This window comes from Lipotes vexillifer, unplaced genomic scaffold, assembly GCF_000442215.2.
Source record: "Lipotes vexillifer unplaced genomic scaffold, Lipotes_vexillifer_v1.1 scaffold469, whole genome shotgun sequence".
Lineage (NCBI taxonomy): Eukaryota > Metazoa > Chordata > Mammalia > Artiodactyla > Lipotidae > Lipotes > Lipotes vexillifer.
The window spans coordinates 1,562,781-1,575,763 of NW_006788006.1; the positions used below are offsets into that span (position 1 = coordinate 1,562,781).

Sequence of the window (12,983 nt, forward strand, 5' to 3'; positions counted from 1 at the left end):
TCAGGTAGGGTTTAGGAAAAAAGCATTAGGCAACACATGTTTTTCTCCTAACATCCAACCCCAGACGATTCACAATGGTAATTGAATTACCCATCTACGGAGTAGACACTCCCTGTTGCCATGTTTATGAGATGCGAGACCGCTTGTAAACCAAGACGAGACCCTTCCGCTGCCCCAGGCGGTCCCTGAGAAAGGCAAGTGTTCAGACATTTGGTGACTCGGAAGGAACTGAAATGGGACAAAATCCAGATTCACAATCTATTCAAAGTGATATTCAGCGGTCACTTTCCTTCGTGGGATTTTATTACCCCATTTGCTCCTCCTTGCTCCTGGAGGAGGCAAGTGAGGCCAGGGGAAGGAAGGCAATCTGTGACGTCCGACAGACGCCAGCTTTATCTTAACTGTCTCGTATGCACTGGTCGTCTAACCTCTCTGTTTCCTCTTCTCCAAGATGGAGCCCTGGAAATGACGGGTAAAACCCCTCTTGCGGTGTCCAGCAGGGTGGGCCTTAATAAGCAGCAGCTATCATTTTTAATACTGTTATCATTATCACTAACATACATTTATGTCTTGGCTCCTATCTATGTTTTATAAACTCCAAAGGCTGGGAGGGAAAAGACATAAGATAACCCTACAGGTATTAATTAACAAAAAAGCACAATATATGGCATTAAATCCCTGAGATTTGAGTTTGTGATCAACTTTTGCCAGTAAACTGGCAAAAAGAGCAAAGAGATTGAGTCAGTCAAAAGAAAGGAAGCACGAACACGCATTTAGATACTGCCAAGGTCAAACAAACATCACCCTCACTCTGTAGGTGGGACACTCGAGGGCCAGCAAGGAGGCCTTTGGCCGTTACATACAGGGGAGCAGGAAAAGAGCTCTCCCTCTGCTGGTGGGCAGCGGCCACAGGCCTCAAGGCCTTCACCCCAGAGCGGGTCAGGGAGGGGTGCCTGGACAGGGGCCCATGTGGGGCGATGCTCCTGAGAGGATGGGGCCTCCTCGGTGTGCTGGTCTTCAAACTATCAATACATGGGGACAGAGGGGTGCTGGAAGGTGTCTTGGACTCTGTCCCTCTTGCTTGTACGAGGACCAAGGCTGGGGAGAGCATGTCCTGAACCCAAGGCTCTCTCCAAGTGAATTAACTTAATGTCCTACCCAGACCCCGCCCGCTCCACAAAAATGATGTGCACTCAGGCGGGGAAGTGGAAGGTCAGTGAGGCAAAGCAGACACCACCAGGCCAAAGTCAACACGATGGTGGAACACACGCTGGGGGGGGTTCTCAGCACTTCACCTTCAGGCTAAATGAAGACTTCCAAGAAGAAAGGGAGGTGGGTGAGAGCAAAGAAAACAACTACTGCGGCGCAGACACCTGGGACCACTGGTCGCACACCCCTCTGTGACTGCTCTGCTCGTGGCAGCCACTCCGCTTGGCAGGAGACCCCAGAAGCCCCCGGCCACAGCCAGTGGTGGCGGGCCCCGCCCCACCCCCTCGGAGATACCTGGTTGATTTCGTCTTGCGTGGATTTCAGGGACTTGATGATGGTTTCCAGTTGAACTTTCCCAGCCTGAATGCTCTGCTCCAGCTGCGTCTCCTCCTGCTGCAGTCGGTTCAGCTCAGATTTGGCCCGGTTCAGGTCGTCTTCCTGGGACTTGAGGTCGGATTCCTGGGACTGGATCTGAGTCTTCAGTGAGGAAATCTGAAAAGAGATGAAACATGACTTCGAGGAAGAATTCTGGCTCATGTTCTTGAAACAAGCTGACCCAGGGAAGAGGACACCAGCCTGAAAGCCCGACGCCTGGCTTCCTTTACATGGACCCCTCTCCACACCCGGGACAAGCATAGGCAATCTATCTGTCCCCTGGGGCTGAATGTCCCCACAAGAGGCCTCAGACCGGGATGTAAGGGTTTTACAGTCTGCTGAAGCTGCAGCCTCCCTGGTTTGTAACAAGCAGCTAAGACACCAGGGGAGGGGTGACACGTGCCCACACCGTGCTGTGGGGCATGGGTCAGGGTGGTGTGCACACACGGGTTCATGCTTATACATGTGACATGGTGGATGAGACTGAGGTCAGGCCACAAATGCTTGGACACTTTTCCACACGATACGTTCAACTACGCTATTAAACCAGTAGACATCTCAGCCTTGAGCTGAGACGGTCATGGTGAGCTCAGGGAAGTCCGTAAGAAGCCTCCTTCCCCTGCTGGGCTCAGCGGGGAGAGGGGGGATGATGACTTACCATCTGGGTCTCATCCTGGCACTTCTGCCTGACGTCACTCAGCATGTCTCGGAGCTTGGCCTTTTGCTGATCCATTTCGTCCAGGCGGTCTTGGGCGTCCTGTTTCTGAGCTTCCAGCTCTTGCAAACTGCTTGTTTCCCGGTCTAAATCATTTTGCAATTCCTAGGGAAGGGTGGCATGAATTTACTCGAGACTTGTTCACATGGGGCACATCCAAGCTAACACTGTCACAGCCTGGGCTGGAGCCCCCTAGATGACCTACAAAACCACACACTCCACAGGGAATACCACACACATCTCAGTGTGGTGGCCCCAGCTGAATCTCTCACTAAGTCCCTCAGCAAATACTTATTGATGGCCTAAGAGAGGCCAGGCACCAGGAGTGGGGCTGGGCCCCTGGCAAGAAGAGCTCTCCAGTGACATGTGGTCATCATTGGGGCGGGAAGGGCATCACCCAGACACGAACTGAGACGAACATGGGATAGCATGGGTCAGACTGTCAGTCAGAGTCACAGGGGCATGGGGAGACCATACTGATACTGCACAGGTGGACAAGAGCTCAAGGAAGCACCACTTCGACGGACCCAAAGGACGAGCAGGTGGTAGCCAGGAAAAGAGCCAGGAATGTGAAGAGTGGACGGGGCCGTAGAGGACCCCGAAGAGAAAGGGGTGCCATGCTCCAGCTGGATCAAAGGAAAGCGGGCCGAGGGCACCAGAGGCCGTGCCCCACAGGCCATGCCAAAGACGGCACTGGCTTCTGCAGCAGGAAGCCCCTGAAGACATCTAAAATGGGAGCAGGACATGATGATTCTCAGCTGCTAAAGCTCCTCCACATGGGCTGTATCTAGCGAGATGACCAGTGCGGGTGTCTTCAGACTCAACTGTTAGACCTCTAGGGAAAGGATCCTAGAGGGGGATGGCGCAAGTGAAAACGTGCAATGTCTGTGATGGCAAGATCTGTCAACAATGCAAACTTCCACAGGTGGAGTTGGCTGGACTTATAGCACAGCCCACCCTGAGGGACACTCCACCTTGTAACCGAGTTATAATGTGAAATGAACAAGGCATGCAGCAGAGCACACATGTGAGGCACAGTGGCATTTGTGCAATGAGGAAGGGGGTAATATGCACAGACGTCTCTTCTGACATACACACACATGACCTTTCTGGAAGGCCTCATGGGAGCTGATGACTACACCTCTGTAGTCCAGGGGAGGGCAGGAGGCGTCCATTTTCAACCAGGCGAATGTCTTATGGGATGTCTTACCTACCTGTAAGATAGATAACTAAAGCAGGGATGGGATGGGAGGGGAGAGTATGGCCTATGGGGCTGACAGTGGGGAGGTGACTCAAGCTGGGGCCGAGGGAGAGGTGATGGCAGCCTGGGTGAGGTTGTGGCCGTGGGTATCAAAGGAAGGGGCGGACTTGAGGGGACTGTTGGCGGTCAGGGAGGACAGGAGTGGTGAGGCCAATCCCCAGGGCTGGCTGGGGCTGCTGGTGGCTGACGTCATTTCAGAAGAAAACTCGAAGGAGGTGCAGGGTCTCCCTCTCCCTACTTTGAGGACAAAAAAATCACGGCTCTCTCTCTCCCCTCTCAACAGCCAAAACACACCTCTGAGCTATTTTGGGGGGCTAGGTTCTCTGCTCCCCAGTCTCCTTGTCCCTGACCTTTAAGAAAAGATCTCAAGTCCGACAAGTTTGGGAGAGCTAACAATGAATGTTTGATAGGAAGCTAATGGCAGAGTAGGGAACGTGGGTTTGCCACATCTGAGGGAAGGACAAGTGATGGGGGAGGGGGAGACGAAGGAGGTAGGAGGGTCAGGCCCACCATAGCCATGGAAAAGCCCAAGGGAAGATGACCTGCCAGCTTCTGGTTAGGAAGAGCGCTGGGGTCAAAGTGGGGGAGGTGTCTGAGCAAAGAGAAGACAGAAAAAACCCAGACAACCTACAGACTCAGAGCAATCCCCACTGGAACACCAGCCTGCTTCTGACAAGCAGATTCCAAAATTTATAAGGAAATGAAAGGGATCCAGAATAGCCAAAACAGTCTACGGCCATACCACGCTGAATGGGCCCGATCTCATCAGGATAGCCAAAACAATCTTGAAAAATACGAGGTTGGAGGACTCACACTTTCCAATTTCAAAACTTACTACAAAGCAACAGTAATCAAGACAGTGTGATACTGGCATAAGGAAAGACAGAAATCAATGGGATAGAACTGAGAGTTCAGAAATAAATCCACATGTCTATGACCAACTGATTTTTGAACACGGTGCCAAGACCATTCAGTGGCGGCAAGATTAGTCTCTTCAAGAAATGTTTCTGGGACAACGGGCCCTCCACATGCAAAACAATGAAGTTGGACCCCTGCTTCACACATTACGTAAAAATTCACTCAAAATGGATCAAAGACCTAAATGTAACAGCTAAAACTATAAAACTCTTAGAAGAAAATGTGTGGTAAATCTTTGTGACCTTGGATCTGGCAATGGGTTCTTGGATATGATACCAAAAGCAAAAGCAAAAAAACGGAATAAATAACTGGAAAATTTTAAACTTTTGTGCTTCAGGGAATTCCCTGGCAGTCCAGTGATTAGGACTCCTCACTTTCATTGCCGAGGGCCCAGGTACAACCATCAAGAAAGTGAAAAGACAACCCAAAGATGGGGACATAATATTTGCAAATCATTTATCGGATAAGGGAATTTATCTAGAAAATATAAAGAACTCTTACAACTCAGCTATAAAAAGACAAATAACCCAATTTAAAAATGGGCAAAGGATCGGAATTAGCTTTTCTCCAGAGAAAATACACAAATGGCCAATAAGTACGTGAAAAGATGCTCATCAACATTAGGAACAGCATCAATGAGATACCACTCCACACCCACTAGGAAGGCTATAATAAAAAATGGAAAATTTCAAGTGTTGGCGAGGATGTGGAGAAAGTGAGAATGAAAAATGGTACAGCCACTTTGGAAAACAGTCTGGCAATTCCTCAAAGGGTTAAACATACAGTTACCATGTGACCTGCAACTTCACTCTTAAATGTATATATGTACACACACACCTAAGAGAAGTGAAATCATATATCCAGACAAAAACTTGCACATTAATATTCACAGTGGCATTACTTGCTAGAGCTAAAAAGTAGAAAAACACAAACAACCATCAACTAATGAAGCAATGAATAAAACAGCCATACACTGAAGCATTATTCAGTCATAAAAAGGAATGAAGCACTGACACATGCAACAACATGAATGAACCCTGAAAACTACACTGAGTGAAAAGAGGCCAGACTCAAAAGGTCACATAGTATGTGATCCCATTGATATGAAATGTCCCAAACAGAAAAATCCAGAGAAAAGAATGTAGATTAGTGGTTGCCAAGGGCTGGGGAAGGACTGGGGATTGCTAATGGGTAGGGGGTTTTGTTTTGGAGTGATGAAAATGTTCTGCAATTGACTGTGGCGATGGCTGTACAACTCTGTGCATATGCTAAAAACCACTGAATTATATACTTTAAATGGATGAATTGTATAGTATGTGAATTACATCTCAGTGAAGCTGTTGTTACAAAAACAAAATGCAACAGTAAACCAGGCAAAGATGCTGCAGGTTCTCACTAAGACAGTAGCCATGGAAATGGAGAGATCCCCAGGGCAGGAGGGGGAAGGGGAGGCCTGAGAGGGCTGAAGCTGAAGCTCCCATTGCTTAAAACCAAACATAAACTAACCTGAGGACCAAGGCCTGCTACCCGACGCTGGGCCCTGACCTGCAGCCTGTGCTGGCAGGCACGGCACATGATCTCCTGGCCAAACCCATCTGGGAAGAGGCAGCAGGAACCAAAATCAAACCTGGTTTTCACAGAGGAACTTTAAAATATAGTGTTCTGTCCCTGACCAAGGAGCTGCCATCACACGACAGCAGGGGCCTGTCCTGGTTGGAGTACATGTGATGCTCCCGTGGGACAGGGGCTGCCCTGGCTGGATCTGGGCCCCCTCCAGCTCTGAGGGGCCACTGGGGCCCACACGGACCCCAGCATCTCAAAGGCTGCAGGAGTGCGCTGTCAGAGCCCAGTAGCGAGGGTTTCGGGTGGTCTTGCTGAGCCTGCCACAGATCAGAGGGGAAAGCACCTCCAGACATCACAGCGACCCAACGGCTTTCTTAGAATCGCCCAGGAGCAGGTGCCAGAGACCCGGTGACTGGTTTCCCTGGAGCCAAAGGACATCACAGCACCCAGATCCCCAGCTTTGGGAATGTAAACCAGAGCTCGTGCAGAGTGACCCAGACACAACGGGAGGGAGAACTGCCCAGGGACCCACGTGGCCAGCCGGGCCAGGGCCAAGGTGAAAGGGAAGATGAGGCCAGCACCACCACACCAAACAGTTGAAAGGATGGGGGTGAGGTGATATGGGTGACAGGGAACTGTGTCTGAGGGGTCAGTTCTAGGACATGGGTGGAAATCAGAGGGCTGAGGTGAGAATAAAATGATAGGATGAACATACAAACACCCAGAAAAATAGGGTCACTTCACCTGTGGTCATATAAATGATGCAACTCATTTGAGCAAAAAAAACCAAACAAAACCAAAACACGATGACAGAGGCAGGCTGTTCCCTGCCTTCTGATCCAAAACATTCCAGGGGACCATGTAAGGCCCAACCCCCGATGCCAACGTGTACAGAGTGAGAAGCCAGGAAAGAAGAGCCTGGACACTGCACAGTGTGAACCAATCAGAGTCCCAAAGCATCCACCCTACCCCACCTGCAGACGGCAGCTACGACAGAGGACATTTCCCGCAGCCTGCGGGCAGGCACTGCATGCCATCTGTCCACTGGGTATCTCATGGAATCCTACAGCCCCTTTGCGGACAGGCTCAGGGGAGGGGGAAAGAGGGCCGCCCAGCACCCCATGAGCCCGACTAAATCAGCTGCTGCTTCCCCTGGCCTGGCTCAGGTCGCTGCCCTAGGAGGTGGCCCAGAAAGAACCAGCCACTCAGGTGGTGCACACGGCGGCCAGATGCTGCTCTTGGCGCTGATCCTCACTGCCAGGTGGGAAGACGGAGGCCGGGAGGCTGAGCCACCCACCCACAGCCCCCTGGCCGAGCCGTGGGGGCTGCCGTGCTGACTGCTCAGCCTCGCTCCTCCTTCCCTGGCTCTGAGCTCGGAGCACTCGAAGCCCCACGCAGAGACTGTCAGGCCCAGCGGCACAGCTCAGCCACACTCTCAGAGCCCCACAGACAACTGGAGTCTCCTCATGACGGCAGAGCCATCTCTATTCATTCAGACCTGAGACATCTCGGAACCAATGTCTCTTCAAGGGTGCAGCTCCCACGCACTGACCATTTCGCTTCTGGCACAGCCTCCCTCTGCCCAGACGACGAGTGAGTGCTGAGCACATGCCAGACCCCATGCTCCAGCCCACCGCCCAGGAGAGCAGACCACTCACTACCAACGTCACGCGAGGCCTAGAGATGTTAAGTAACTTGCCCAAGGTCACACAGCTGCTGAGGAGAGCCAGGTTTGAGCCCCAGCAGTCAGACCCCCAGTGTCGCTGTCACCACTACCCACAAGGAGACTCTCCAAGCAGGACTGTCCTTCAGGCTGAGTGAAAGAAACCAGACACAAAAAGCTGAATGTTGTATGATTCCCTTTATATGAAATGTCCAGAAGAGACAAAAAGTGGATTCGTGGCTGTCAGGGGCTGGGAGGGGGAATGGGGAGAGACAGCTAATGAGGACAGGGTCCCCTTTTGGGGTGATGGAGATGTTCTGGAACTAGACAGAGATGGTGGTTAAGCAACACACTGAACATGCTAAACACCACTGAACTGTATACTTTAGAAAAGTAGATTTTACGTTATATGAATTGTACATCTCAATTTTAAAAAATCCACTACTTATGGTATAGGAAACTAAAATAAAAATCACTTGGAAGCCCCCAAAAGCTCAAGTTCCCAATGAGCCTATCGGTGCCCCGCCATCGCCCTGCTCCACCATCACTGCTGGGAACTCCCTGCACTGCGTGTGACACAAGGTTGATTCCTCCAAAACCAACCATGTGCTTACCTGTACTTCATTGGTTTTCTGTCTGATTGCCTCTTCCTTTTCTCTAATGTCTTGTTCCAGTGAGTATTTCTCTCTGTGTGTTTAAAAATAGTTCAGGAAAGCACAGATAGAGTGAATGAGTTGACTGTTCCCCCAGTATCCCAACTTCTCAAGACCCAACCCCATCCATCCCACAGAAACCCAGCCGGGCTGACCCCACTCAGTGTAGGCAGAAGTATAGGAACGCCCCCAGTGACCATCTGCCCTACCTGACCTCCTCCCCTACAAGTGTGGGTCAAACCTGTGGATGCCATGAGGCTTTGCCCCCAACATGGCCACACAAGCCTTTTAAAGCAGAGAATGTCAAAGCAATGTCCAGGGTGAGAAGGGCTGGATGTGCCCTTGCTGACTTTGAAGATGGAGGGGTCACGAGAGAGGAGGCACCGGGCAGCCTCTCAGAGCAGAATGAGCCCCTGGCCACACAGCACGGAAAGCAGACCCCAGACCCCCAACTTTGAGGAACTCGATTCAGATCCCCACCTACTTGGACAACACCTTGAATTCGACTTTGTGAGGCCCTGAGCAAGAAGCCCAGTTAAGCCCATCTAGACTCCTGGTCTACAGAGCTGTGCACTAATAAATTTGTGCTGTTTTAAGCCATTCCATACACAGCAAGAGAAAATGAATACATTCTCTAAATCCTACATACACTCGCTCATGAATGGTGAGCAACAACTGCTCAGAAGACTGAGCACTGAAGACACAAGGACACACAGAGTGAGGCCCTGCCTTCACGGAGCTCACAGGCCAGTGAGAGAGACAGGCGACAAATCAACACACAAAGGCACACAACCTAAGTACCACAAAGGGAAATCCAATGGGATAAGGAAAGGGGGTGTGCAACGTCCTGCATAGGATGACCAGGGAAGGACTCTGAGGACATGGCCTATGAATAGAATATATGATGGAAAAACATTCTAGGCGATGGGAACAGGAAGGCATAGCTTCGGCTGGGGGAGCCATGGTGAGGTGTTTGGAGTGACGCAAAGTTGGGTGAGGAGTCCAGAGGGCTGGCAGCAAGACGCGGCAGTGAGGGTCTCTGGGCCCGGCAGCTGCCCCCAACTATTCCCTCACAGGAGGCTGTGGCTGGCCACTGTGCACACCAGGGCTTGCTGGGGCCCTGCCTGCCTCCTCAGCTGCAAACAGCTCCCCCGGGGCAGCAACCAGCCTTGCTCTCCTGCTTAGAGACTGTTTGTGCCCCCCCAAAATTCATATGTTGAAACCCTAACCCCCCAATGTGATGGTTTTTGGAGGTGGGGCCTTTGGGAGATGCTTAGGTCATGAGGGTGGAGCCTGCAGGAATGGGATTAATGCCCTTACGAGAGACCCCAGAGACCTCCTTGCCCCTCCACCCTCTGAGAACATGGCGAGAAGACGCTGTCTATGAACCAGGAGATGGGCCCCATCAGACACTGGATCTGTCTGCACCTCTATCTCGACTTCCAGCCTCCATGATGGGGGTAAGTATGGGCCTGTTGTTCAAGCCCCCCAGTCTGTGAGAGTTTGTTACAGCAGCCTGAAGGGGCTGCCTCGGCATCAGAAACCTCATGTGGCCAACATACCCTGCCTCCCCTGCTGGGAACCCAGCCCTTGCTCGACAGTAAGGCCCCCTCTGGGACACTGGGCCAGACATGGAACCGCGAGCATCTGCATGTTCGTTTCCACAAGTCTAAGAACTACCTAACGATACACCGTGCTCTTTACATCCAACCCATTACGACTGAGTCACGTCAAGGGGAGAGGCGTGTTTCGCCACACCGCCAAGCAACAGGCCTGAAGGTCACTCTCAAAGCCACCCAGGCCTGGCTTCCTGCACACTCTTGCTCTGCACACACTTGCCTCTTGCCTTCACAGGGAAACGCTCCAGGCTGCCAGAGGCTGCACAGCTGTGAAGAGGCAGCCCTGGCCTGACTGGGACACCACTGTCCCTTCCAAGACCCCAACCCTTGCATTACAGGGTCCCCTCCCTCCTCTACCTGCAGTCCTGATTAACAGGCCCACCCAGGCTCTAAGACACTGGCCCTCCATCCTCACAGACCCTCTCAGCCTTGTCAGGCTGCACATGCTGATTTCTGGTTTGGAAATACAGCCCCAGGGAGCAGATGACAGAATGGGAGCCATCCTCTGGGCTGAGCATGAAGCAGAGGGTCTGGCTTCATCAGGCGGCCAAGGCTGAGGCTTTGTGGCCAGCCAGCCAACCACCTAACCAGTCTCACATGACATCTGACCTGCCTTTGCTTCTCAGGGCTCTGCTCCACTAAGGACACAAACTACACCACCCAAGGGGCATCCAGCTGTGAGTGGGATCCAGCTCGCTCTGGCGAAGTAACATTGTCTTCATTCTCGGTCAAGAAACAGTCCGTCTCCCGTGGAGGGCTGGGTGCCTTTGGCCCTTCTGCTTGTTGCACCCCACCCCCCAGCCCTCCCCCAGAATTAACTGGTAAGAGGATGGTGTTCTGCAGAAGATCACAGGGGCATACGGGAAGTAGATGTATTCTTTTATGCCAGACTCTGAGAGTACAGACACCCCATCCAAAGCCCTTGTTTACAGGTGGGGAAACCAAAGCAGTGGGCGCTGGGAGTGAAGACAGAAACCTGGACACAAGGCCTGAGACTCAGAGTTGACCTGTTGCTCCTAAGCACCAGTGTCACTACCTGAGACTCAGTCACTTGATGTGTTCAGAAATTACAAGGCCTTCCTGAGGCGGGGGTGGGGGGGTGGGGTGCCCTGCAGGCCACCTAGCAACAATGTGTCTGAGACCCCACAGCCCACACTGGCTCCCACTGAGGATGTCAGTACTTGAGCTCATTAAGTCAATTCAGGAACTCAGGAGAATCTGTGTCCCTTCATTTCTGCTGAACAAACTCATGATGGTCAACTCGCCATGTGATTCACAAGCCTCTGCTACTTCCGATAACAACCTGGGACGTAGATTTGTTTGGAATCTGAAGGGAAGGAGACGCTTTTACATACCTTTGTAACTGGGCGATCTCTTGACTGATATCATCAAGTTCCTTCACACCAGTAAACTCCCCCGATCCAAGAGAACTTGAACTGTCCTGCAACCAAATTCAGACAAAGAATTACAAATTGGCTAGCTGACCTCACCGCACAGCATGGGCTAGTAGGTCTTAGAATAAGGGATAAAATCATCTGTCTCCAGCCCCCAACCTGGGAACCATCTGGGCAGCCCAGACACACCCCGAGGGGCCCTAGTGAAGGCTAGGCAGGCTGCCAGCGCCACCTGGTGGCGGGCTGAGGGAAGTGACGCAAACACGATAGGGATGGGCCAGCGGCTACTCACCGGGATGGGAGTGCCTCTCTCTGAAGGTGGGACCATGTCCGGCGAGAGGACTTGAGGGGGATCGATGCCTTTACTGACCTTCTGCTGAATGAAATACATAGCTAACGCGAATTGGTCTTTGCTTAACTTCCCCGTTTGCCTCGTATCGGCCAGGGCCCTGGGAGAAATGTGGGGATGCTAATTACACATCACAAACACCAGAATTGGTTCCAAGTACATGGAACCCACACTTCAAAAAAATGGACAACAAAAACAAAAACGATAAAAACAACGGGCCACAGCTGCAGCTCCTTTTCTACTGAACATCCCCCTCCTAGGGAGCAGTCCCAGCCCCCCCACCAGAGCGTCAGGGCAGGAGGGGGCTCTTCTCCCAATTGGAGAACCGCCAAGCCCCACCACGGGCCGAGGAGCCAGTCCCTTGGGAAGCCCTGTTAGCAGCCAGGAGACACGCAGCTGGCTCCTTATGGTGTGCAGGCAGTGGATGCGATTCACATTCCTGTGTAAATGGAAGCTGGAGCCGAGTGCACACACTCAGACCCTCAGCTGGTTCCTGCAGCCTTGGGTTATCTGAATGGCCTGAGCCGCTGGTCTTCAATGGGGATGACAAGCAGCATTTGGGGCTGTCATCATGAGGGGACGGGGCCTGGAAAGCCAGGCATGGCTACACAGCGGACAGTCCCTCGCTGCTAAGGTGACCCCGCCCTTGTGGCCTTCTGGTGTCCTGGCACATGGGCAAGGCAGTGTGGAAGCTCTGCCACACCCGCCGTCACCGAGAGCTGGCCGTACAGGAAGGGAAGACTCATGCAGCCAGGACAAGGCCTCCACATCTGTGGAAAATGTCATCCCTTCACTCTGTCCACTCAACACGCAGTCTCCTTCCCCACTGCACGTAGTTACTGAGAGAGTAGTGAAACCATGTCCTGATGCAGAGCGAAAAAGAGCCGGGAACGTGTAACAGACTCAGGCCCAAACGCTGTGAGCGAACAGGGCTGGTGGAGATCCCTGTAAATGTCTCTATTCAAGGCTGGTTTTAAAATGTCTTTGTTCTTGTCACAGTTCAAGGGCGGGGTGTGATAATTTTCAACTGCAACTATTTCTCCTGATTCTGCTGGCAAGGGCCAGTCCTGCTGCACACCCAGCCCACGGCAGCTCTCGGGCTGCGGTCCCATCTCTCTGGCCCGTCCCTGCTCCCTGGACTCTGAAGGAGCAGGGGCCCCCAGGCCCACGTGCAGGGGTACTCTGTCCGCGTCCACCCAGGGCAGCATTACTGTGCTTATTCTGACATCACGCTGAGTGGCACGGTGCCGGGCACTGTGGGGGA

General features: G+C 52.3%; 1 protein-coding gene across 1 annotated transcript in view; it reads right to left on the reverse strand.

The window, feature by feature from the left end:
• The window catches only part of EPS15L1 (epidermal growth factor receptor pathway substrate 15 like 1), a 95,377-nt gene that overhangs the window by 35,082 nt on the left and 47,312 nt on the right, over nt 1–12,983 (reverse strand). Inside the window, exons 11-15 of the mRNA XM_007460989.1 lie at nt 11,663–11,819; nt 11,332–11,417; nt 8,319–8,391; nt 2,243–2,404; nt 1,504–1,701 (exon numbers count right to left, since the gene is read on the reverse strand). Of these exons, the coding sequence (XP_007461051.1) occupies nt 1,504–1,701; nt 2,243–2,404; nt 8,319–8,391; nt 11,332–11,417; nt 11,663–11,819 (676 nt within the window). The remainder of the gene's footprint in view (nt 1–1,503; nt 1,702–2,242; nt 2,405–8,318; nt 8,392–11,331; nt 11,418–11,662; nt 11,820–12,983) is intronic.